We start from the raw sequence: 26,418 nt of genomic DNA on the forward strand, positions 1-26,418 counted from the left end.
GTTGTGTTTGGTGAGCTGGATTAGGAGAACAATCTTTTTCATCTGGAGAACTGGCATTATGACTTTTGTAGACATTTGGCTTTTAATAAATTCAGGGCAAATAATTCATTTCTTTACATAAGGGTAAAAAATGTTTTGTTCTCATCACTCCCAGGAGTTGGGTACAAGCTAAAAATGAGAACTGAATTTCAGAAGGACACTACTACATGCTTAGATTTCCCACTGGGAGGGGAAATTTTGAGACTGAGTTTTTGGAGAGCGTTATCCTCTTCTCCCTTAATCCATGTCTCATTTTACCTACAGCTATTAGCTGGAAACAAATGAAATTTCAATGTGACCCTTTTTGACCCACAGAAATGGCAATTTAATATGGTCCCACCCTATTATTGGCTGAGCGTCAATGGTGACTCTAACTACTGCTCTGGGAAATGGAAAGAGATGGATGAGTGGAACCCTTTTAATTCTTGCTGATTGCCATTTCATGAGTGGCAGCATGTATAGTTTCAGAGAGACCTGGGTCCAAATTCTGGCTCCATCAAGTACTAATATGACTCTCTCTGGCCTTTCTTTCTCTTTTTTTAGGGTTGTTTGCTGTGAGTTTAAGCCACTTAACCACAGAGTCTCCTAATTCATAAAAGGAACTAAGTATATTCCCTCCTTCTCTTCCTTTCCCTCATCTGACCAGAGTGGCGCAATCTGTGGGGTTTCATAGTCAGTTTGTCATAGGATTTATTATGACCTGTGAAAATCAGTTGCCATTTTGAATTCAAATACATGGAGAACTAGAGGCATTTTAAAACCCCAAGAGGTTGTCCTTAGACCTTAATCTAGAAAGAAAAATAAATGAACAGATGGACAAAAGAATTGATCTAATTATTAAAATTCTGCAGCTTTCAATGCCAATTTATTAAGTTACATCTATTAAATACTTTAAACACGTACAACATTTCATTCACAGTGATTGGAATCCATACAGTAGTGCTGGAAGACAGGGCACTTACATCAGTTAAATACATATCCAACAACATACAATATGCAATTTACCTTGGGTTTGTGATGTTTTAACATAAAACATAAAATCAGTAAAAGCACATGGGGCTTATCATTAAAACCACATAAACACCTATACTTGTTTAATCTTTTCACCCCTGAAACAAAAGAGGGGAAGTTACATATTTTAATGACTTTACAAATAAAGTCATCTGATTAAGTTCAGCTACTTTATTTACTCAACATTGTGTGTCTCCTTCCTCCTGAACACATATGCAACATGGTAGTGGGACTTGCCTGTCATACTCCCTCTTGCCTTGGCTCTCCAGCATCTAGGTAAGTGCTGCCATGTGACATATGCTCAAGAAAATAACTGAGTCGTGGATGACATGGAAAGATTGCTGGGCTGGGTGTCAGGAGATATGCATTCTAGCCTCACGCTGCTACTAGCTACTGTCTGGCATTGGGCCATTTACGTCACCTTTCTGAGCCTTGCTTCCTTCATCCTTAAAATGATGTAACTTGGAGCAGATAAGCTCTGCAGATCCCGTCAGCTCTAAAATTCCATGATGTGCTCTATTGGTCAACATCTCAGAGTCACTTGTGTTGGACAATCTCTGAACAAGTGGGAAATGGCAACCACTTCTAAGCTAGAAGTCCAGAACTCTTGACAAGACCTGTCAGGTTCTTAATGATCAAATAGAACACACAGAAGTCAATTGAAAAGACCGTGTAATCAAAGATTTGGAAAAGACCTCAGAAATCCTTTGGCTCAATCCTTTCTCTCACCTCAATGAAGGAATGGTTTCTACAAAAGCCTTGAGATGAGCCCTTTGCTTGAATGTCTCCTGGGACTGAGCAATCACTATCTGGGGACATTCTATTTTGGGGTGGAAAGTTCATTTGGATATCAAGCCAGAAATGGTAACCCTGTAACTCCAACTTATTAGCCCTAGCTTTTTCCTCTAGGGAGACATGGAAGAAATTTCTTCCCCCTTTCTACGTCACCCCATAGATATTTGATAATATTTCTCATGTCTTCCTCCAATTTCTCCTCCAGTTATTATTAATTACTATTTAATAAGGGCAGAGGGTAATTGGGTGAGCCTAGGATTATGATTCAGGGGAACAGTATCTTAGCTCTAGATCACCATTAACTCATTGTGTGGTTCTGAACAAGTAAGTCCTGTCTGAGCTGGTATGGTATTTTCTTCTTAAAATGGGTGATGGAATGGATGGCAGGGGGTAAATGTGTCTCAGAGCTTGGAAAGTTGTAAATATGGTTAACAGAGTGGAGCAGGGCATAGATGTGACTACTCTGACCCTCACTCTCTCACTGCTGGAGCAAAAGCATTCAGGGGTTAATAGTCCACTGAATTCTTCCCAGGCCCAGCTGTCAGTGTGATGCAATAGCTCTTAATATCCAGGACAGTGGTACATTGTTTAAAAAATTTCTCCTAAAAATGGCAGAATACTTCCAGGACTCTGGGTCCTGGGAGAGTAAGAAGTCTTGAGGCGAGTGGCTTCTGCATGTGTTTTGCAAGGTGTAACGTGTAAAGAGTCCTGTGCTGAAGAATTAATCCCCAGTGTCACAATCATGGAAACACGACAGGGAGAGGACTTGGGAAAACACCTTGCGAGAGAAACTTGGTAACAGACCTGCCGTGTGCACAGTGAACTAGTTGAACTTTTATAAGCCAGAGGGGTTATTGACGATCGCAGAGGTGGAATTTCCTCTGGGGTGACATAGCCTAGACTGAAATAGAGGCAAGGGCTCTGGCATGCCTAGTTATTGAACTGAACCAGACACCTTTCTGGATGTGAAAGTGTACTTTTTCACATTCTACAGTATGTTAGTCAAAAAAAGCTAGGAATTTTAGTAGCTTAAGCAATTTTGTTCCAAATAGATCTAAACCAGGGTCAAAATACTAGTGACCCCATGCATTTTGATCATGGCTTCTGTATTGGCTGAGAAACACAGGCTTTTCAAAACATCTGGGTTATCCATAAAGTTCTAATATTTTCATGGGTGTTGATGGCCAAACTCTAGTCCAGGAGATAATAACCTTTCTCTACATGTGGCTTAAATAATGGATTTTAGCACAGAAAGTACCTTTATTTTCCCCCCTTTTATTTATGGAGAACTATCGTTGAATAGCTATTTAAAAAAACACTTAGAGTAAACACAAGTCATTTTGTTAATGATCATCCTTCATCAAATGTCACCCATTTTCGTAATGAGAAAATATCCATGTGTCTAATGTTAGCTAATTAATTAGCTAACACAACCAAAATAATAAAGGGTCTGCAGACAGTGGAGGTGCTAAGCAGTTAGAACGAATATGCCTGAGACTAAAATAATTTATCTTTGTATCCCCAGGGCAAGTAGGTACTCAGTAAGTGTTTGTGGAATTGATTTGAATTCAGCCTTTTCAGAGACGTGGAATCGGTAAAACATTTTCTCCCTAAATTAACTATTTTCTAAAGCACATAAGCATGCTCCTTTTTCCCTTCCAAATCTTTGGATGCACCCCATTTACTCCTTTTAGGGGACCATCACATTCTTAAAAAGCATTCTCCCACCTCGCTCTCCCAACTAGTATGCTAAGTTTTGCTATGGACATAATGCCTAGGAAACAGAAGTTCTGACTTGAGTTCCACTAGGAATGTCTGGCTGGGCCTATCTGAACAGTAAAAGAAATATCAGAGAGAATTTAACAAATTCAGCAGTGAAGACTTGAGCACAATACAATCTTCAATAAACAAGCTTATGACAGGAGCAAAACAAATGTGTGGCAGGGATTTTTCCAAAGCCTCAAGTCTTCTAGGATAGTAGGAAATTCCTATTTGTTGGATAAACTTCCAAATTCACCAGATTCCCTGTGGAAGAGAGGGAAGGTTTGAGGGCCCTTGGTATAGGGGTTCCTTTCAGTGGAGGGGACTCTGGACTCTTCTATGCATGCAGATCCTTTGCCATATCCCAGGTTGCTGGGTGTGCTCATGGAGATGCAGGCAGAGCATTTTCTTTCCCTAATAGGGTGTTAGTTCTGATCTTGGAGCCAGACTGGAGTCATTGATAAAGCATTCCTGATTTAACAATAAATATTGTTCTAGGAGTTGGTTGAGGAAACATTCTCTCATCAAGCTGAGTTTGTAGTTACTGAGGAACCTTTCCTTTCTGCTTTAAGTAAAGGGTAATTAGTCTGTCTGAGATGCCCTTTCCCTGAGGCCATCCGCTGCCTGCCCACCTCCTTTCAGGAGTCACTCAGGCTTCACTCCCCTTGTGAAGTCACTTCTGAACCAGGTGGAGGTGACCGTGCCCTGCTCTGTGCTCATGCTGGGCCTGTGCTGTTTTGAGAAGCTGAGGGCTTTAGAACCTTAACCTCCCAACTCAGAAATTAGAAGTTAATTTTTATTTAATTATAACTCAACAGATATTGATCAAGTACTGCTACACCAGTCATCATGTTCAGGAACCCCATAATGCATGTCTCTGCCGCTGTAGTCTCCTGGTGAAAAGAGTAAGTAAGAGTGATGTCATTGCCAAATTTGCTTTCAGACCAACCTGTGAGGTCTCTCACAATAGGGAACATTTATTATAGAGACCAAGGTGCTGGAGATCACTCCGCATGTCACACTGACATGCTCTCAGACTTCACAGAATGCTTGAAGTTAGCATGTTTCATCCCCATGAGCTCATTTGATCCTGGGAAACAGATTGGTGGATTCCTCCTTTACAGACAAGTCAACAGAGGCTAAGAGAGCAGAAATGCCTCTCCAACCCTTGACATATGAGTGCAGAAAACTCATACAGATTAGAGGATATGAACTCATTGAAGCAATGGAAGGACCTTCTCAATGTTCAGCCTCTTCTTCAGGAAAGATGCCTTGGCTGGGCTGATTAGCCAATTCCACATTTAAATCCCTTTGAATATTTTAAGAGAAAAATACCCATATAACGCTCTGCATAGAAAGTTGTGAATCAAACCTCAGAGCAGATCTCGGTTAACATCTCCAGATGTGGTGACTGATATTTCCCCCCCAGGGAATAAATCCATTGTCTCTTGGCATCAGTCAAGTTTGTTATATAATTGGTCTGTTAGCTAGAACTCTGTCTTCAAGTTTTTTGAGTGACCTAATCAGCTGGTTATATTACATAGTCAGGAGAGCTTCAGAAATCTTCTGTAACAGTGTCTGATTTGTTAGAACTTAGAATTAGTCCTTGGAATATGTAGAGCGATATTTGACCAGAAGCCATCTAGTGTATTCATATACATTTGGGTAGAGTCTGTCTCAAGTCTTCATAGGGTCTTTTGGGTTAAGGTAGCACACACATAAAAGGCGCTCAAGAACACTGTTCTGAATAGATGCTATTGTTATATGTATTTCGACATACACATGTGGAACTCACACTTGCTTGTTTTGATGCATGTGTACATAGTAAAGAGAAAGGTAGTTTTTCTCACTTGCCATAGATGGCGTGAAAATCAGTTTCTTTTTTTGAGAACATTTATGAGAAATATCAGCTCTCTTTCCATTTTTGTAGGCAAGGCATTAAAGTATGTGTTTAGAGGAACTGACGTAGGATTTTGCCTCTCAAGGGTTTACACTGTTTTCTAGGGCATTAGGTTTTGTTTTCAAGGTTCCTGAACCGAAGCAAATGCTTCATAATAAAATTGAACAGTATCTGGGCCCTCTGGTGACAAATGTGTAGTAGGAAGGCGTGGAAATGTTCCGTTCATCTGGTGATCAGTGTTTTAATGTTTAGAAACTCACCACTCTTCCAAGAAACCATGATAATAGGTCTGTTCTCTTATGCCTTTTTCCAATTAGTATTCTCATCAGTAAGGCACATAAAGTGTGAACTTTGGGCCCCTAAATTTCATGGCTTAACCACTGTCTCTATGGATGTTCCAAAAAAACCTTCTAGTTATAATTACATATGAATGAGGAAAATTAGGAGCTAAGAGGCAGAGGACCTTCACACAACGACATCTGCCTTGCCACTATAGCAAGAAGGCTCCGAAGAAGGTTTTATCTTCTTTTGTGTAATCCACCAAAGAGATGTCACTGACGTTCACCATGAGCTTGTCCCCTTCATTCAGGAAGAACATGGCCCCTAGATAGATGGGTTGGAACCAGTTGCTGCCTATTTCACACACTGACTTGGTCCCCATTAGGAGCTGGGTCGGCTCAGGGTAGCTGTCTGTTACCTTGGTGATGACCACGATGATGGAGTCTGGCTTGTTTAGTCGGCTCCCTTGGCTGATTTCACCACACTCGGATGTGGTCCCTCGGAATGTGACCTGGGAGTAAACAAAGTAGTCTCCTGACTCTGGGATCAGCAGAAATTTGTTGGTGTAGTTCATCCGGTTCTTGGTGAAGGCCAAGCCAAGTTCATGTTCCCAATGCAGAGCTGGGAACTGATTTTTCAAGGACTGCGTGGGAGTTTGTCTCACAACTGCAAAGACAAGAGGGAGGTTTCATTTGCTTGTGTCAGAACCTGTGGAATTTGCTAAAAAGAGTCTTAAATCATTTTCAAAGAGTAAAGAGATTGGATAAAACCAACAGCTAGCAAGTTCCTTGAGGAGGAATGAGTAGAGGATGTGTGAGTGGACATACACATCTGTTCAGAGAGTAGCATCTTAGGTAGGTGACCTCAAGCAAATTGCTTTGCCTCTCTGAGCCTGAGTTTTCTTATTTGAAAATCTTGAATTTTTTCCTGAGCCCTGTGATCCTGGAAAAGAGTTAAGGTTAAAAAATCTCTTTACTCCTCTGTGTTTTGGAAAACAGCTTACAACAAAGAACTCCTCCTCCCCAGTGACCTAGATAAAACTGATGATGACCTCCCTTGTTTAGCTGTGCCAGGGCCAGATGCCAGCCCCTCCCAGTTCCCATTCTTTGCTTCATAAGTGATTAGCTGGACTGTTTTATCCTCACTGATTCATCGGAACAAAATGTTTTTTAACCAAACTTTAGTTAAGTTTCTCTCCTTCCTCCAGGCCCCTGAACTTTGGCCCACCCTCAACCTGACCCTCAACCTGAACCAGCCTCCTGAAAATAGGCTGGCCTCAGGGTGAAACATTCTCTGAGCCTGTCAAGCCAACCTTTCATCCCACTTCCCCACACCTGGTTCATTTCAGCTTTGTGTCCTCCTCTCTATAAAAGAAAAACCCTTTTAGCCTAACTCTTGAGACACTTGCAGACTTTATGGTCAGAGGTTCTCCTGCCTGCAGTAGTCCCTCACCTCCCCTACCTCCCCACCTTGTGATAATCCTTTTGCTTAAAGTATTTCTTTACTAAGCAAAGATTTGCTTTTTTGATGTACCTTTCCTTAAAAAACAAACAAATAAGAAAAAAAGAAGAAAGGAAAAGGAGATAATAATACCTGTGGAAAGGATTAAGAGATGGTTAATTTTTTTTTTTTTAATGTGGAATTAGGAATATCCTCTAAACTACATTTACTTTTGTTAGGCTTCTGGTTTCAGAAATGCTCTGCTACAGACAGAGGGCATTGCAGAGAGAGAGAGTCATGTTCCTTGTTACTCCCTTCCAATGCATGGTCCAAAGCCACATGAAACACAGGTAGTAATTAATAAAAAATTAGCTTGCAGAACACCAGAGATCCAGAAGATTTTGTAAATGCTTCTCCCACATCAACAGGGCCAAAATGTAAGACAAAATATAATTGAGTTGTGGAGTGAAAGGGACTGGGGCTCCGGGCTTCCGACTCTGTATCATGTAGGTTCTTCTCTCTGAGTCTCACTTTCCTGTCTGTGAACTGGAGACAAAGCTCCCTTATAGTGTTGTTCTGAAGATCAAATGAGTGAAAGAGACATGGACATATTTATCATGGTGGCTGGATACAGTGTTACTCAATACATATTTATTTTCTTTCCTCAAATAAACTAACATCTTTCATTTTGACAGATTAAAAAATAAGCCTGTTTCATTTTATATATTTTTATATGTTTTTATGTTTGCATTATTTACAAGTATATGTTATATAGAACATATGAATGAATGCTTTTTGTGAGGTTATATCTATAGCAGAAAAAAAAGAATAGAATCACACCATTGATTCAAACCAAATAAGATAACCTGCAATAAAACTAATACTTTTCAGAAAAAATTAAAACACATTTTAATTTCCTACAACCTCTTTTGAAATCCATAGCAATTACCATTATGCACCGTTGGCCATAGTTTTGGGATAGGTCATATTTAAGTAAGTGTTCAGCAAACTTCTCACCTGGTAATTGACCAAAAACCTGGTTCCTGGATTTTTCTAAAGTGTCTTTCCCATTGCTGACTAGACTATGGCTTCTTTTGCAATTATGACACATGTTCAGAATGTGTGTGTCTCCCCTGGCCCCTGTACTAAGTGGCCCCTGGAGAGCTCTGTTGCTTCTTTGCAAGATCTGTAAAGGGCATTTTTATTAGTCACCTCTTATAGTCTCTACTCCTTTGTGGGTGATGCAATAGATTTAACAAATTCATCTCAGATGATTAAAAGCAAAAATCATGTATTTTCTAGACAAAGCAAGTTCTATTAACTTGGTATGCAATTAGGCCAACACAGCAGCAAGTAGGAGATTGGGTAGGAAGTATTTGTAATGGAAACAGTTGGAGTCAGTCTCAGATCTCAACCCTCCTAGTCCTATGACTTGGGATAAGTGAATTTAGTTGTCTGAGCCTCAGTTTCCCCATCCTGTTTTGCTGATACGCAGATTAAAAGAGATCCTGGATGTAAACTGCCTACCACAGTGCTTGGTACATATTAAAAGCTCAGTAGAACCTAGATTCCTTTCCCCATTTCCACTCCCCCCATTCAGTAGGAAGAGGGTTGGCATCTCCATACTCAGTTTCTAGGATTTTCCTGCCCAGCCTGTTCAATAACCCCCATTCTTAGATGCAAGTGGTAAGTGATGGTGACTGGCATCTCCCTGGTCCTAATCCTCACTCAGGACTCACCGCAGTTCCCTCTTGGTCAAACGTTAAGACAGGTGTTGTGGGCCACAAGGATATCCCCCTTCTGGGTTGCAGGTTTTCTTACAGCTCAGAAGAATATGCTTGTTTTTTAACTTTCTAGTTTTTCAATGGATTCAGCAAAGTTTATTTATTTATTTTAAAATTTGTATTGGAGTATGGTTGCTTTACAACGTTGTGTTAGTTTCTACTGTACAGCAAAGTGAATCAGCTATACGTGTACATATATCCTCTCTTTGTTGGATTCTTTCCCATTTAGGTCACCACAGAGTACTGAGTAGAGTTCCCTGAGCTATACAGTAGGTTCTCATTAGTTATCTATTTTATATGTAGTATCAATGGATTTTTAACACGTATTTCTGCACTGTCTTGCTCTTTTCTCTGGAGTAGTAGAAGTATATGTGACTCCAGATGTGAGGTGTCAGGAATTTCGACACTAGACTTGGGAATCTGGCCAACCGGTGATGTTAAGAGATTGCTCTTAATCTCTTTACATCAATGAAAATTCTTTAGAAATACCTACCTGAATCTAAGTGTCCAATAACTTCTTGAATGGACTCAATAAATTGGCTTAGGGGAGCTTTCATCTTTGACTAGATTCAAAATTACATGAATCTCTGAATCTGAGGAAAGCCATTTCTGAATGACTGAGTGTGACAATGAAAGAGAGAAACAGTAGATAAGGAAGAGAGCTGATAGAATCTGGAAGAAAATGCCCAAGAAACATGGGGCTTTGGACACTTCGAGAGAGGAAGACATCTGAAGACCCTGACTGAGAGGAGGAGTCTGTTACCAAAGGGTGTGGTTTCCAGTTTAAAGCTACAAGAATGAGTTTTGGCAAACACTGAAAGAAATCTCAAGCCCAGGGCCCATAGTCTCCTGGAAAACACACCCGGAAGAATTACCTGTCAGGTGTGCCCTTGGCTTATCCCCACCGGCTCCAGGAGGTGCATCTGTAAGGAAAGGAGAAAAATGCTTTGTATGAGTCAGAGGGTGACTGGAGTGAAGACAGCCTTTGGTGAGCTGCGCGGTGCCTGCAGCTGGAGAGAAACATTCCTCTCCTGCAGTTTGGTCCAGGTCTTTCTTGGGGGTGGGCAGGGACAAGGCAGCCTCAGGAGAAATAATCTTGAACACAAATGAACCTTGGCCCCATGACTTTGGACAAGTTATCCATCCTGTCTGAGACTCTGTTTTCTCGTATCTAACATGGGTACATCAATTCCTTCCATGGATGATGGGTGCTCAGAACGATTCCTGGCACATGCTTGGTGTTCAGCAAAGCTCACCTCGCCTCTCCTTTGCTTCTGTTGGTTCTGTGGGAGCTGGTTGGCCTTTTGCCTTCTTCGTAGTCCCTTTAACCATATCCACTGAGCCATCTGGATGTCCTAACAGAACTAGGTGGGGACTACTCCGTAGCTATATGACCTTGGCAAATCCCTTTCCCTCTCTGGACCTCTGTTTCCCTATCAGTTCTCCAGAAGGCCTCAGCATTTCCTTTTGGTTCTCAGAGATGACTATACTGGACAAGTGTGTTCTAACTACAGTGATAAAGATGATGTTATTGATGATAAAAGGAAAAATTATTGCATACTTTTGATGTGCTAGGTATTGTTCTAGTATCTTTAAAGGAATTAACTAATTTAATCCACACTAACCCTGGGAGGTAAGTACTATTATAACCACTTTTATTGGTGAGTAAACTGAGACAGAGAAAGGTGAAATTATTTGCCTAAAGGCTGTCAGCTCCACAGGCCATGCACTTGGCCAGGGCACCATTTTGCCTTCTTAGTGACTGGGGAGGAGCCTCTCTTTTCCTCTGGGTCCTGCCTCTTAACTTCCCATGTATCAGACTATGAGAAATGTGCTTGTCCCCCACAAGAAAAGGCATGAAATATGAACACACTTACAAGATCGCTGATATGAAGGTCCAAGCTCCTGTCCTTTTGGAGTCTATTGGGAAAGAAAGATATGGTTCATATTATCTTGTGGTCCTTTTGACCCCATACCCATGCAGCTGCCCATGTTATGGGCGTGTTTAAGATGCTGCTGCTACCCAGCCTCAGTACTCAGAGATAAGGGAAATGGGAATGAGAATATTGAGTTGATGGGAATCTTGCACCCAAGCTCTCTTCTTTCATCTTCCAGCACCCCAATGACCTTTCTCTCTCCTATGCTTGTCTCTGAAGCTCAACTTTAAAGTTTTGTCCTGAGAGCTTTTCCTGTTCCATTCTAGGGCACTCTGTCATCTTATCATTGCTTCTTTTATTTGAACAAATAGCCTCACTTGCTTTATTTTCTTTTCTTCAGCACAATTTAAAAATTGGAACTGTTGCAAAAAGTGATACCAAAAAAGGAATAATGACTATGCTCTCTTTCTCATCAACCTCCAAAATCCTGCCTTGTTTCCATGCAATATATGAAGACTTTTTTATTCTTGCAACCCTAGTTTGTGAGCCATTTCAGATACCACATGGTAGTTAAAAAGAGTAACTGCTTTGGGGGTAGACAGACCTGAATTTGAATCCTGGTTCCACCATTTATTAACAATATAATCTTGAGCAAGACACTTCCGCTCTGAGTTTTGGTGTCGTCATCTGAAAAATGGGAATAATAACAACCCCAGCGATAGATAACTCCCAGATTTGAGATGAAGAAAATGTATGAGTCAATGCAAAGAATGCATGGAAAATGAAGAACCACCATTCACAAGACCTGCGTATAAACTCAGGAGCAAAACCAAGCTCTTAGTTTAGGAATGACATCACTCTCTTACATTTTCCAATGTTCTCTTCTCTGATACAATTTTGACTCAATCCAGAGTCTTCTCATTTGATCCTCATAACTACACAGTCCCCAAGACCACTGATCCTCATGTCACCGTGAACACCTGTCATTTTACATCTTAAAATTCGTGTGTGTTTGTGTGAGTGTGTGTGTGTGTACTTGTGAATGAGAAATTGTATGTCCATGTGAGTATGAGAGAAGACAGCTACATCAGTGGAAGAGGGTATGAGTCAATGTGTTTTTGCATCTGTGTGTCTACGTGTGTCTGTGGTCTGGTGTTGTGTGCATGGATTCTCTACACGCATGTGTGGTTGTGTGGATGCAGCTGTGTCGTTGGTGAGTCTAGGTCTGCGAGCAGTCCTGTGATAACAGTGATCTTATTAGAGCCCAGAGCACCAGGCTCTTTTTACTCCAAAACATGTTACCTAACCTCTATTGGAAGCCCTCTTGAAGGCAGAGATCTTGTCTTTGAATGCCTAACTGACTTTCTTCCCTTTCCAGTGCTCTTTTTTCCACTTCCTAGTTCTGTTGGTGGCAACACTACTGCCTCTCCTCAGTTACCAAGCCTGAAATTTCTTTCTTTCTTCTTCCGCAAACCCAAGCTGTCATTTCTATTTTGGAGTTTCTCTCATTCATGCCTCTACCCCAGGCCTCAGCACGCTGCTCTCCGGGATTCTTCCCACAGGCTCCTAACAGAGCTTCCTCCACCTGGTTCCTCCTTTTCTTGAACCCGTCTCTTAGCCTGCCTTCAGAGGGCTTTTTCTAAAGCATCCCTTTGAGACACGTCTCTGTTCATAAACCTTCAATGGCTCCCCATAACCTTTAACACAGTCCCGAATACTTATGTTGGCATTCAAAGTGCCAACTGCCATCCCAGTCTTGGTACCTACTGTTTATCCTTCTCCAGGTTCTCTGTACTCCAGCCATGAGAGGCGACCACGGTGAATGATTCAAGGGACATGAAAAAGGCAGTAAGTGTAGCTACCGTTTATTCACCGAGTAGCGGCGCTGGGCCGTGCCAAGCCCTTCACGTGCCTTATCTCCTTCAGCCTGGCAGTGACCCTCCACGGTGGATGCTGTTTATATCCTCATACTGAAAATTAGGCCTAGGACATTAAGAAACTTGCCCAGTGTCTTATACCTGGAAAGCGGAGGAGCAGGATTTTAACCCAGGTCAACTGACTCCAGAATCCCAAGCCCTCAGCCATTGCTCCTTATAACTTCCAGGCAAGCCCCTCATCCGCTGAGGTGGATGGATAAGTACTAGTGGTTCCCTGCACTGTGACAGTGGGGGAAACACAGAGACCAGAAAACAGGAACCTGGCCCAGAAGTGGGAGAATCAGGGGGGATTACACCTGAACTGCATCTTATATATACTCACAGGTATATAATACTCACAGGTATTAACCAGGTAATAAAGATAATGACCATTTCAGACAAGGCTAAAAGCTTGTGCAAGAGTTAGGAGGCCCAACAGAGCACAGGAGCAGTTGGGAAACTGCAAGAATTTCTGCTGCCAAGTGAATATATTATACGCTTTTAGCATAGGGTCATGAGTACCATAGTCTTTGAAAACCTAAACCCAATCGACATGACTGCTTATCCAGCATCAGTAACTTTGATGATCTTGGGAGGTGGAGAAGCAGCCTAGAAATGGCCTTATTCTGTAGACTGTTTCCTTACTTGCTATTGACAGAGCTGACAAAGAACTCGATCCTTTGGCAAGGCAGAAAACTGAAGGTGAACTCAAAAAATTTGGAAGAGCCTGGTTGCATCCCCTTGTGTAGGAAATGGCTGCCTTGGTTGGCCACCTTCTACTTCATTTAGTTCTCTGCTGAGAAACCTTCTTGAACATCCTACTTATTTTTGTCTAAGCAGACCCTCAGCTAAGAGTCTGGAGCATTTCTTCTGGTTCAGAGTCCCATTGTCATTAGCAAGAATTTGAGAGTGAACACATTTCCTTATTTGCTCTGCTGGATTTCTGTAACTTAGACACATTTTATTTTCATATATGGATGGATGTGTGTGGGTTTTAAGTGGCCCACCCGGAATACTACTAAACTTCTGGAGGCTAAGATAGTGCCTGTTGGCAGGTTTGAAGAACACAACATTCCAAGAGTCTCCACGAAGAACATCAGCTGGGACCCTGTTTCCAAGAACAACATCTAAAGGCTTCCATTGCTGTTTCTCTTAATAATCACTCTGTTTGTCATGGGAGGAAGATTATTGTGATAAGACGCAGGAATGAATGAAGAGGAGATTTGAGAGGATGAGCTAGTAGGTCTTTGAGGAAAGGTTTATGCATGTGAGCTGGCTCAATGCCTGCTCTCGAGATGGTTGCTTATAAAAAAAGTCAATAAATGGCTTACTGTCTTCCAGCTCTGACTCATGTCCATCACTTCTGATTATTCTGGGATACCAAGGAGATGATGGCTCCCGAGAGATGCTGGTCACTGCAACATTAGCTTCCAAATCTGAATAGACATGGAGTCCAAGAACACCCCTGAAGAATGTGATTTATTTCCCCTTACATACCTTCTCAAATCACTGGCTGAGAACCAGGGTCCAATTTTATTTCCCCTTCGGAGCATTTATTACTCCCTCAAGTGATATGACTTATTTTTGTGCTATTGATTTTCTCTCTCTAGCAGAATTCCAGCTGCCTGTAGAATTCTGCCTGTCTTGCTCACCACTATATTTGTAGCACCTCAGACAGTGCCTGGCACTCCCACTGGATTAGCCAGTTGGCAAAATACACTGATGCTCGGGCACCAGTGAGACAGGCAGGAAACAGAGCAGAAGATGGAGTCAAATTCAGCTTCAGTGACTGTAGCCAGAGTTTTACAATTAAAAAAACTAGGAAAGAGACCCTGTAATTTTAGAATACATGCAGAGTTTTGAGTTTTTGTTTCAATTTAAAAACGTGATTATGTAGAGGTGGGTAGCCATAATCTTTTAGTACTGGGTCCTCCAGAGTTTTTCATCAGGCTCTGCTTGGAGCATAGCCATGGCTCTAGAAATGCTTGTTGAGAGTCGTGACAGTTGGCCAGGATCAGAGCCAGAAAAGGCAGATGTGTCTGCCGATGGGCATACATATTAGTGGGAGAGTGGGTTGCCTGCCACCCTGGTATTTATTAGCCCGAGCAAAGTAAGCTGGTGCTTTTCACCCCTTAGTTCTTACAGGTCAGGGAATTTTCAGTCTCACTTGATTTTATTTCCTTTTTTCTTCTTGCTTTTTTTTGGGGGGGTGGCTGCATATAGATTGGTAAACCCCAACTCAAACTAACCATGACCTATTACTTTAAGCATTTTCGGAATTCTCTAATACTTCCAACAGGGAACAAAGAAGGATGGAGGGAAGGAGGAGACTACTGTCTAGCTGAGGGTTTCCCTGTGCCAGGTCCTTCTGGTGTTTGTGTGGGCTTCTCAGCTAGTAAGTACTCCAGCTGCTCTCAGAAGAGGTTATCACCTGATAATAGTCTTTGTAAGCCAAAGGCAAAGAGTACATGAAAGGCCTGGGAGCTAAACCTTTAGACCAAGTACAGACTGGCACATATCAGGAGCCCCGTAAACGTTAGCTGACTACATAATGGATGAGCCTGAAGCGATGTGGTCTTTGAGATTCTCTTATTGGCATTTCCCCAGAAAAATCCCCTGAGCGTATTTTAACTAATGACCCATTTAGCCTTTCTCCCATATTCTGTACTCACTCTCTAGTATATTCATAAACAGGAAGAGATAGCTATTTCTTGCCGTCATAAATGCCACAATTGCAAAGGCATAAACGTTTTATGATCCATAACATCCTCCCAGCACTTCTAGGAGAAATACACAGACATTTGCCTTTTCCTCTTGCAATTTCCTGTTTATACTTGCACAAGGATACATCCAACCTGGACGTGTTTGATTCCAAGGTGGTTTCATTTCATCCTCCTCTAAGGTGCACTGGACGGTGGTGTTTTTTTCCCCCAGATCTTTATTGGAGTATAATTGCTTTACAATGTTGCGTTAGTTTCTGCTGTACGACGAAGTGAATCAGCTATATGTATACATATATCCCCATATCCCCTCCCTCTTGAGCCTCCCTCCCACCCTTCCTATCCCACCCCTCTAGGTCATCACAAAGTATCTAGTTGATCTTCCTGTGCTATGCAGCAGCTTCCACTAGCCATCCATTTTACATTTGGTAGTGTATTTATGTCAATGCTACTCTCTCACTTCATCCCAGCTTCCCTCCCCACCCCCATGTCCTCAAGTCCATTCTCTACATCTGTCTTTATTCCTGCCCTGCCACTAGGTTCATCAGTACCGTTTTTTTAGATTCCATATATATGTGTTAGTATACGGTATTTGTTTTCCTTCTGACTTCACTCTGTATGACAGACTCTGGGTCCATCCACCTCACTACAAATAACCCAATTTCATTCCTTTTTATGGCTGAGTAATATTCCATTGTATATATGTGCCACATCTTCTTCATCCATTCGTCTGTCGATGGACATTTAGGTTGCTTCCATGTCTTGGCTATTGTAAATAGTGCTGCAGTGAACATTGTGGTACATGTATCTTTTTGAATTATGGTTTTCTCAGGGTATATGCCCAGTAGTGGGATTGCTGGGTCATATGGTAGTTCTATTTTTAGTTTTTTAAGGAACCTCCATACTGTTCTCCATAGTGGCTGTAACAATTTACATTCCCACCAACAGTGCAAGAGGGTTCCCTTTTCTCCCCACCCTCTCCAGCATTTATTGTTTGTAGATTTTTTGATGATGGCCATTCTGACTGGTGTGAGGTGATACCTCATTGTGGTTTTGATGTGCATTTCTCTAATGATTAGTGATGTTGAGCATCCTTTCATGTGTTTGTTGGCCATCTGTATGTCTTCTTTGGAGAAATGTCTATTTAGGTCTTCTGCCCATTTTGGATTGGGTTGTTTGTTTTTTGATATTGAGCTGCATGAGCTGCTTGTAAATTTTGGATATTAATCCTTGGCCAGTTGCTTCGTTTGCAAATATTTTCTCCCATTCTGAGGGTTGTCTTTTCGTCTTTCTTATGGTTTCCTTTGCTGAGCAAAAGCTTTTGTTTCATTAGGTCCCATTTGTTTATTTTTCTTTTTATTTCCGTTACTCTAGGAGGTGGGTCAAAAAGGAACTTGCTGTGATTTATGTCATAGAGTGTTTTGCCTGTGTTTTCATCGAAGAGTTTTATAGTGTCTGGCCTTACGTTTAGGTCTTTAACTGGACGGGTCTTTACATGCAACACTTAGAGTGGTACAGAGCAAAGAATGTGGTGTTTGCAGCCCAGCAAATGTGGAAATCCCATCTCTATTATTTCCTAGTTGTCACTTAACCTCAGTAAGGCTCAAGTTTCCTCATCAATAAAAGTAAACAATGGGGCTTCCCTGGTGGCGCAGTGGTTGAGAGTCCGCCTGCCAATGCAGGGGATGTGGATTCGTGCTCCGGTCCGGGAGGATCCCACGTGCCGTGGAGCAGCTGGGCCCGTGGGCCGTGGCTGCTGGGCCTGCATGTCTGGGGCCTGTGCTCCGCGGCGGGAGAGGCCACAGCAGTGAGAGGCCCGCATACCGCCCCCCCCCACACACACACAGTAAACAATGATTCTTTCCTCCCAGGACTGTTGTGATGGCTAAGAAAGACCAGACGCATAGAGTGGATAGCCAATTCATTTTCCTTCTGTGTTTGTGCTCAATCAATCCTTGTGGTATGTATTTTTGGTTCCATATACCTTCCCCTTGGTCCCACCACTGTAGTGGTAAACAGAAGCCACCTGTGTGTCTCTTTATGACCAGCGGCACAGAGATCATTTCGGAGCTCTGGATGGCTTCCCGCTTCTCCCAACAGGAGGGGCCTCCTCAGTCCACAGTTTGCTTCTGGACTCCTGCCGTTTCACAGTCTCCAGGAGTTTAGGGAATGGGATATCCCTCCACCCGTTCATACTCCATGCTTGTTGCCGCTGTCAGCTCCTGGGCCTCATTAAGGACACCAGGCTGGGAGATGACCTCTTACAGCCACGGTGCTGCGGCTGCTGGGCTGCCTGTGGTCTGTTAGATGAGGAAGCTGGGGTTGAGCGATGTGCGTGTTGATTTTAAAGGGGGAATGAATGGATCGTGGAATCACCAGCCAGGAGCTGCAGCGGCGGTGTGGGATTCACTCTCCCTGCTCGCTTGCCCTCCCTTCATTTCATTTCGACAGCGCACCCTCACCTTCTCTGGACTCTCTGTCCTTTGCCCCTGGCCTGACCTTGGGAGTGAGCTGGGCTTCTCCTCCAGCTGTGCCAGGGCTCCCTGAGGCTACAGCAGAGGCAGCCACTGAGTGCTCAGTGTTTTGCAAAGGGGCTTATCGTTACCATCCTCATCCAACAGAGGGAATAGCTTGAGTGAAATAAAAGGCTCAGATGTGGAGTCTGTAGAGAAGTAATGTCTGTGGAGCATCTACCTTATGGCAACAGCTTTCCGGACTTGTCCTTGCAGAATTCTCAGCAAAATGCTATGAAGAAAGTGTGTTACACTCCCCATTTTGTAGACAGGTAGTATGACTTAGGGAGGTCAGGTACCTTGTGCACCTCTCCATCCTTCTCTCCAACCGGGGAATGCTTAGTGAGTGCCTCTGTATGCCAGGGATAGCTAGGTGTCCCCAGGGGAGGAAGGGGACTAGCATTTATGAGCACTTACTATGTGAAAGGTATTTTCTAGGGTATCATTTTTAAATCCCCCTGACCACCGCCAGCAAGTGAATAATTTGCTGGGTTTATACTCAGAGGCACACTAGCGTAGTGGCTAGGAGGAGCATACACGTGGGTTTGAATCCCAGTGTCACACTCTGTGTGACTTTGGACATGTGGTTTCGATTTTCTAAGCCTGAGATTCATCTTCTTTAAAGTGGAGATAACAGTAGTACTTTCTTCATTGTGCAGTTTCAAGGATTAACTGAGATGATGCATGAAGTACCAACGGTAAACATGTAGTACACGTGTTATATGCCAGACCTCACATTAAGAACTTTATATCATGATCTCATGTACTCTTCTCAAAACGCTAAATATGAAAAAACTTAGAATGGAGTCTGATATATAATAAATTATTATAAGGCCACAGCTGTGATGTGGTGGGGCCATGGCTTTCCTTCTAAACTGTGTACCTCTGAAGCCTGAGCTGGCCTCACTGTGGGGTCCTGCTGGTCTGGATGGAAACCAGGGCGTCTCAGGGGAATGTGTAGGAGAAAGAAGGTGCAGGGAACAAGGACTAGGAGCCTTGCGTGGATTTTCGGGAAGGGTCGAAAGTGAGATTGGAGGGGACCAAAGAGAGGTGAGGAGAATGTGTGCAGATGATTCTAGAAGTAGGACTTGGAGGGAAGGGCAGAGACTGACAGTGGTGCAGCCCTGGGAAGCAGTGCCTCCCTTGGCATCCCTGACTCTTCATTGCACAGTGCTGAGTCCCCGTTCTGTGCTGGGCTTGGGCTGAGCCAGTGTGGTGCATTCAGTTATGCCTGGAGCATAGAGTCCTGTGTTCTGGAGCAGTGCTCGGGGAAGACAAAGGCCTGGCCTCTGGGGACCTGTGGGCCAGAGCGGGGGCGGTGGACCTGTCCTGAAGGCAATGGATGCCACTAAGGACCAAAAGAAGGCCCAGGCCATGGTCAAGTGCAGCCGGTAAAGGATGGATTGGAGCGTGGGTTGAGGGTACAAGACCAGGGTGGAGAAGGAGGCACGAAGATAGCTCACAAATATCAGGGGCCAAGAAAAGCCCTCCAGTGCCAGAACCTGCTCCCTGGACTGGTGATGGCAGATTCCAGGGCAGCTGCAGAATTCGTTCTCTTTGACATAATTTCCATGAGCAGGGAAGTTCCGAGGACATAACTGTTACACTTGCTAATCCTCCACCCCCTGCCAGATACTTTAAGGGTTTTATTTCTAATTATCTCTGTTTCATACATTAAAAAACGGAGGCCAGGAAGCTTAGGTAACATGGCTAAGAAGTGGCTAAGCCAGAAATCAAACTGGGTTTGAACTTTTGACCCATGGTTTTTCCACGTTGCAAATCTATCTAGCATTCTCCAGGAGTCTAAAGATCCTAAAACATTTTACTGTGTCGCTCTCTCTCTATTTTATATATATATATATATATATATATATATATGTATTTTTCTGTATAGGTAACATATACATTTTGTACAAAAGGATATAGGTTCAAAAATGTGTCCCCATTTCCCTTGTTACCCAGCCACCCAGTTTCCCCATCTGGATGCTAACAGTTACCAGACTCCTTGTTCATCTTCCTGAAACAGTCTGTGCCTTTATAAATACATTCATGTATATTAATGTGCATTATTTTTTCAGAAAATGAAGTGTCTCACATTCTGTGTGCTGTTAATGTGCTTTGATTTTTTCATTTAATATACATCTTCAAGAAATTCCCTATCCTTACACGTAGAGATGCTTCATTTTAATTTTCCATTGCATGAAAGGACCATGATATATTTAATCGATGCTATATTTATGGTCACTTCACCTAAAGGCAGTTAACCCAACCTTCTCAAATCTAACTTTGATTTCTGCTCTGCAACTTACTGGATAATAAGTTTGTCATGTTGAATCTTTCCTTACACAACCCCTGAAGGAAGAGTCCAGTTTAAAATATTTTTTAACAGTCCTGGTGACCGTTTTTGTTGCTGCTAATAAAATCCTGGAACATTACTCACAAGTTGCTGTTGCTTTTCCACAGTCTGGTCTAGGGACCCAGCAGGAAAGGAGTTGGTCCTGTTTTCTGGTAGAACGAGGCCAGGCAACATAGAAATAGTATCTAGTTCTAGGTCTGCCCCCAACCTGCTCTGTGACCCTGAACTTTTCCTTCCCTTCTCTGATCCTTGGCTTCTTCAAGTGTAAAACGAGGAGATTAGACTAGATCAAGGGTCAGCAAACTTTTCCTGTAAAGGGCCACATAGTAAATATTAACTTTGCAGGTCATATGGCCTCTGTCACAAATACTTAACTCCTTTGTTTAGTGTGAAAACAGCCAAGGCAGTACGTAAGCAAGTGGGTGTGGCTGTGTTTCAATAAAACTTTGTTTATAAAACATGCAGTGAGTGAGATTTGGCCCATGGGTCATAGTTGCTGGCCCTGGGACTAAGGGCACTTCCATCTCTTAATTTCTATAAATCTGTGAAGAGCTTTTCCACTTAGGGGAAAGAAAGGGACAAATACCCAGCTAGTGCCCATATTGCAAGCACTTGTGAGGGGCTTTACAGAGATTCCTTAGAACCCTCACTGCACTTCAGTAGGGTGGGTATTATGGGAGGACTGAAACTCGGGGAGCTTCTGTACTTTGCTCACTCTCTTCCTTTCAAGTCCTTTTGAGCCTTCTCTTCTCAAGCCTCAACTCCCTCCTAAATTAGAGTAGAAAAGATTCTCAGGGATGCTGGCCTCCTCTGGTTGCTACAAGGATGGAATGAGGAAGTCCCTTAGGGCAGCCCTGGCAGAGGGAACGGCCCCGCTGAGGACTGGGGACAGGAGAGCACTGGAGTCCTGAGGGAACTGAGGGAAGCCGGGGTGGCTGAAAGGCCAGAGGCAGGAGAGAAGGGAAAGGGGTAGAAGATGAAGCCACAGAGGTGACACAATGCAGTGAAAGCTTCCAAGGAATAATTTTGGCTCCTGTGTGGAGAATCAAGACCAGGCCCATCTTTACAGAATCTCCTGTTTCACAGAATACTCCTGTTTCCTGTCCTCCTCAACACATGAGGGTGATCCCCTCATTCATCCACAAAAAGGGCAGATGGAAAGTATTTTCGTTGATCGAGAGCTTGACTGTGGTTGGGGAGGAGGTGGAAGGGAGGCAACAGGGAAGCCGAGGGAAACCGGATTTGCCAACTGAGACTTGGCTCCGTCCCTCCCCGCTGTGACCTTGGGTGCTCACGCAGACGCTCTCTCTCCAAGTTCCTCGTCTGCCACACGCCACTGCTCACCGTCTTACTGCATCTCTGGGTTGGTGTGAATATCCAGCGGGATCATGTTTGTGAGAGCTCTCTACGAGTCTGAGGTGGGAGCTCATATCGTGTCGTTATTATTGTCATTATTATCATCAGCTTATCCTCTGCTGCTGCCGAGCCAGCTCTTCAGGCCTGTGAATGTATCTGAAGGTCTGTGTGGCCCTCCTCTCTCAGTTTTTCTTGTGTTAGGATTGAATTGCCTTTTGCCTGGCCACTGTGGGAATGGAAACCTCATTCCATAAACAATCTCAGATTCCATGGATCTCATGAAGGCTGTGGGCAGAAGAGGAGGACTGTGGGGCTGCGTGCGGGAGGTGAAGAGGAGGGGGGAGCAAGGCTGGGACACGGGGGAAGCGGGTGTAGGTGGCGGCGAAGGTGGCTATTGGCCCCTAGGTGAGTCTGGGGGAGTCCACGCGGGCAGACCACAGTGGGGCTTTGTATTTGCAGAGCTCGTGGAATGTTCCAGGCTTTGAGGGAGACAGATCTGAGTTTGAGTTCTGGATCTAGGTCTTACTAACTGTGGGGTCTAGATCATAAGAACAAGTGCAAATGAAAAATAAGAGGCTTAGTTCCCCCTGTTGAAAATAAGGGACGAGATTTCTTTCCCTTCCTTTTTCCTAGAGCATTTAGGTTAGAAAACTTGTAAGTACTTTCTTCTTGCTTTGAAATGTATTTAAATCCTTTTGAAGAACAGATAGGCCTTTTCTTCCCCCCCTGCCCCCGTGACCTGGGAGCATCTCTCTGAAATGTGAACACCAGGAGAGGTAATGCCCCCACCTCCCAGTTTCTGTAGGAAGACAGGTGCCTAATTTAGGTGGGCACCTTGCTCCAATTTGCCAAACTACCATAAGGAAATTAGAAGTTGGTTTTTCCCCTGGAGAAAGCCAATTACCTAACACAGATGGTCACTTCAATTAAGAGGAGAAGTTTGGACGAACTCTGCGTGACAAATGGTGCTGTCGAGTCCTGTTACTGCGTAATTGTAGCTCTCCCCACATTCCCAACATATAAACTGCTCCTGCACATACCTTATTAGTGCTGTCAGAGAACTGATATTAGTATCTTTTTTTGGTAGAAAGAGAAACAGACTCCAAAAAAAAAAAAAAAAAAAAGCCATGTGCTTATTTACACAGCTGGAGGTTATGGAGCTGGGAGTCAAACTCAGGTGACTAAGAGTCCTGACATTTCATTGTTATGTCCCCAAGCTGTCTCGGTGACCTGGTTTTCCCACTTGAATCCCATCTTCTTGCATCTCTTTTGAGCTGGTTATTGTCTGTTAGCCCCTGCGGATCCACTCCATGCCCTGAGCCCTCACTGACCTCCTGGCACACTTGCTCCTTGGCTCTTTTGAGCCCGGCTTCCAATTGAGTCTGGCCAAGGGGATGAGAGGCTGGGGGCAGACTGGTCAGAGTTTTCCCTCGCTGCTTTCTGTTCCCTCCCTGCTGCTTTGGCAGATGGCCTTCCTCAACTCAACCCTCAGCTCCTCCAGGCAGGCCTTCTCCTACGTTTTAGGTCTCCTTGGGTTCCTCTAAAACTTTTCCCTCTATTTGCCTCTTCAGGCCAAGGGGTGGTGACCAGCTTCATACTGTGGTAACCCCAGGATGCTTCCGGCCCTGCGGTTCTCATTAATCTGTCTGCAACTCAGTAAATTGACCTTTCTTTGAACTCTTTAAGCACTCTTACTTAAATCTCTTCTTTGAATGGGCCAGGTGTTTCTTTTCAGTACTCCCATTGTTTCATGTGCCCCAGCCTTAGCCCCATTTTCCTTTCTTTTTCTTCTGACTAAGTTATATAGCTTGGCCAAACCACAGCTCCAAAGGTCCCCATGACAGAATGGGGTATTGGCCTTTGCATCTCTTTTTTTTTTTTTTCCGGTACGTGGGCCTCTCACTGTTGTGGCCTCTCCCGTTGCGGAGCACAGGCTCCGGACGCGCAGGCTCAGCGGCCATGGCTCACGGGCCCAGCCGCTCTGCGGCATGTGGGATCCTCCCGGACCGGGGCACGAACCCGCGTCCCCTGCATCGGCAGGCGGACTCTCAACCACTGCGCCACCAGGGAAGCCCAGCCTTTGCATCTCTTGAGTGCCTGCAACAGGGCAGGCATGCAGCTCCTTCCCTCGAGGGGCTTCCTGTGCAGCGCCAGCTTGTGCCTCACACTCTCTTCCTAAGCACATCACTGGCCTCCACTGTACCGTGGCATCGCACCTGATGGACTTCTAGATCAACACAACATGGGCAATCTCAGACATCGTTTGGGGCAGAGGGAGTGTTTTTCATCAGAACGCAGGAGAGCTCAGGTTACCGGAAGCCACTTAATGCCTCATTCAAGAACAGCCATCTCTTTCTGGCTAAAGAGGGACTGAGTCCAGAATGCTGACTGCACGCTGCAGTTTGACTTTGTTGGAACCAGCCCCATGGCGGTCTAGGCATCACAGCCTGAACCCCCGTGCCCTCCCATTCTCCTGGAACATGAACAGCATTTCCAGTTGTCTGCATATTTCTACATTTCCTGAATGATGGCATGTGGCCATGGATGTTGCTGTCTGAATCTCAGTCTGTTTGCTGACCCTCATGGGTGGTGAAAGTTACACATTAACCATGGCTTGCTCATGGTCTCTGCTTTGAAGTTGCCAGCAGTGCTTAGAAAACAGGTTTCCAATTAAACCAACTGAAAAACCTGTTTTCCCCTCTGGACTTTAATACTTTGGACCGAGGTTGAATTGCCTACCAGAGATTATGTAGGAGAGTTGTTTTTGTTTTTTTTTAAAGGGTATCCCTTGAATGACACATTCTTCAGGTTTTAAGGTTTTTGAAGTTCCTAGTCTAGAACTAAGTTTTCCCCATCACCTGTCAGCACCTGCCCACCATTGCACCATTGTTTTCCCTAGACCCTGTATTCTTTTTTGACTAAGCTCCCTGACATCCCACCCCTACCAAGACCAGAGATAAATAATCAGGTAGGAGATTCTTTCTTGGGCTTCGAAAAAGAATATTTCTAAACCCAAGAAAGGGGAGTTGATTGAATTACAGCATCTACATACATAAGAATACAATACAACCATCTGTATCATCATGCTGCTGTGAATTTACTAACAAGAAACAAAATCATAATAGGAGACTCAAAACAATCCCATCTTATTAAAAAGTATGGAATTATATATCCCCAGATGTTAATAATGGTCACTCTACGCAGTTATGGGTAATGATAATTATCTTCTTTTCCTTATCTGTGTTTTCTACCTTTTTTCAATGACTATGTATTAGTTTTGTAATTTAGGTTTTTTTTTTTAGTTTTTCATTTTTTTTAGAGAAAATGAATGTTCCCAAATTATCAGTGCACTATGATTATAATTATTTAAAATAAGTGGCTTGTGGTTGTTTCCATATAAACCTAAAAAGGCACAATTCATCCCCCAGAAATACTGAGAATAAAAACCAAATTGGAGTTCTCCACCTTTCACATTCTACCTTTCCTTTGCATATGGAAGCAGGGACCATGATGGACCAAGAAGGTCTGTCCAGAGCTGCGATAGCGGCCAGGTGGCCCCAGGGGGGTCTGCTGATCCCCCAGGTCACTGCGGAGTCTTGCTTACCTGAAACACACAGGCCTCTCCTTGGGCCCGGAGCTGGCCAACGAGCAGGTAGGCGGTGAGTCCTGCCAGGATAGGGAGCAACACGAGGCAGCAGGTCAGAGCGCAGCGTGCACTGTTGCTCCTGGATGCTAGCCCAGCTCTGGCCTTGGGCCTGCAGCCTCCGTCCTCGGGCAGCATTTCGACACTGGCTGTTTCCCCAAAGCCCGGCCCTAGATCCTCTGCCATGCCCCTGATGGTCCTAGAGTTGCCTCTAACTCCTTCAGAGCAGAGAGACCCCCCCATTAAATAGAAGCCCAGCTCTCACAGTGGGTGAATTAATCACTGCCTACTCCTCCCCCTGCCCTCCCCACTCCACTTTCCACAGCACACTGTGCCCCACCCTACCCTGCTAGGGAATGCACCGCCTACAACAGAAACCAAGTTTGGTTTAAGAAAAAGAAAAAAGAGAAGGAGAGAAGAAGAGGAAAGCTTTCCCAAGCATATTTATATATACAGTGTGCTCATGTGCACCTTCCTTCATTTACAGAAGGAAGTTAGGAAAGTCCCTGGAGGAGGAGAAAATAAATTCATCAAGTCAGTGGGAGGGGCCAATGAAAATATACCTGCTCCCTGAACTGGAGGCCTGCCAGTGTGCCAGTCTGGGGAGTGTGCTTCTTCCGGAAGTGAAAGTGAGTATGGGTGGTGTGGCTTGCAGACTGGGAGATGGAAACCACGTTTGCATCACCAGTTTGCTAAGTGCCGCCAAGCCCTCTGTCTTTTTGAGTCTCCTAGGAGCTCGTTCCCATTGCACAGATGGGACTACTGACGTTCTGGAAGGAGAAGGCACTTGCCCTAGGTCAGCCAGGGATTAAGACGGAGGAGCCAGGAAGAGGATCTAGTTTTTCCAAATCATGGTTTAAGGTTCTTGCCTCTACTACACGGTTGCCTGTGAAAGGAAAGCGTATTTCTAGCTTGTGTTGACCAATTGCCTGAGGAAAGAGTATGAGGTCATAGAGGTGACTGTCCATAAGGGGAGGACATTGACTTCTACTCTCTGATGAGTCCAAAGTTGACTGAGCTTACAGTTG

General features: G+C 43.9%; 1 protein-coding gene and 1 long non-coding RNA gene across 4 annotated transcripts in view; one reads left to right on the forward strand and one right to left on the reverse strand.

The window, feature by feature from the left end:
• Window positions 1-870: 870 nt before the first annotated feature.
• Window positions 871-25,983, reverse strand: TNFSF15 (TNF superfamily member 15). Of its 3 annotated transcripts, XM_033427363.2 has the most exons (5): window positions 25,352-25,983; window positions 10,887-10,929; window positions 9,885-9,932; window positions 6,204-6,451; window positions 871-4,499 (listed from the first exon to the last, which is right to left on the reverse strand). In XM_033427363.2, the coding sequence occupies exons 1-5, from the start codon at window positions 25,631-25,633 to the stop codon at window positions 4,407-4,409; spliced, it is 714 nt and encodes a 237-aa protein (XP_033283254.1). In that variant the 5' UTR covers window positions 25,634-25,983; the 3' UTR covers window positions 871-4,406. The 3 variants fall into 3 exon arrangements, with proteins under 3 accessions (XP_033283254.1, XP_004269344.1, XP_033283252.1); XM_004269296.4 differs by having other exon boundaries at window positions 871-6,451; window positions 25,352-25,976; XM_033427361.1 differs by lacking the exon at window positions 25,352-25,983 and adding an exon at window positions 11,491-14,126 and having other exon boundaries at window positions 871-6,451.
• The window catches only part of LOC117201084 (uncharacterized), a 34,089-nt gene continuing 27,667 nt past the window's right edge, over window positions 19,997-26,418 (forward strand). The window contains exon 1 of the long non-coding RNA XR_004483035.2: window positions 19,997-21,809. This is a non-coding gene — a long non-coding RNA (uncharacterized LOC117201084). The remainder of the gene's footprint in view (window positions 21,810-26,418) is intronic.

The sequence above is a fragment of the Orcinus orca genome, chromosome 6, assembly GCF_937001465.1.
Source record: "Orcinus orca chromosome 6, mOrcOrc1.1, whole genome shotgun sequence".
Classification (NCBI taxonomy): Eukaryota; Metazoa; Chordata; class Mammalia; order Artiodactyla; family Delphinidae; genus Orcinus; species Orcinus orca.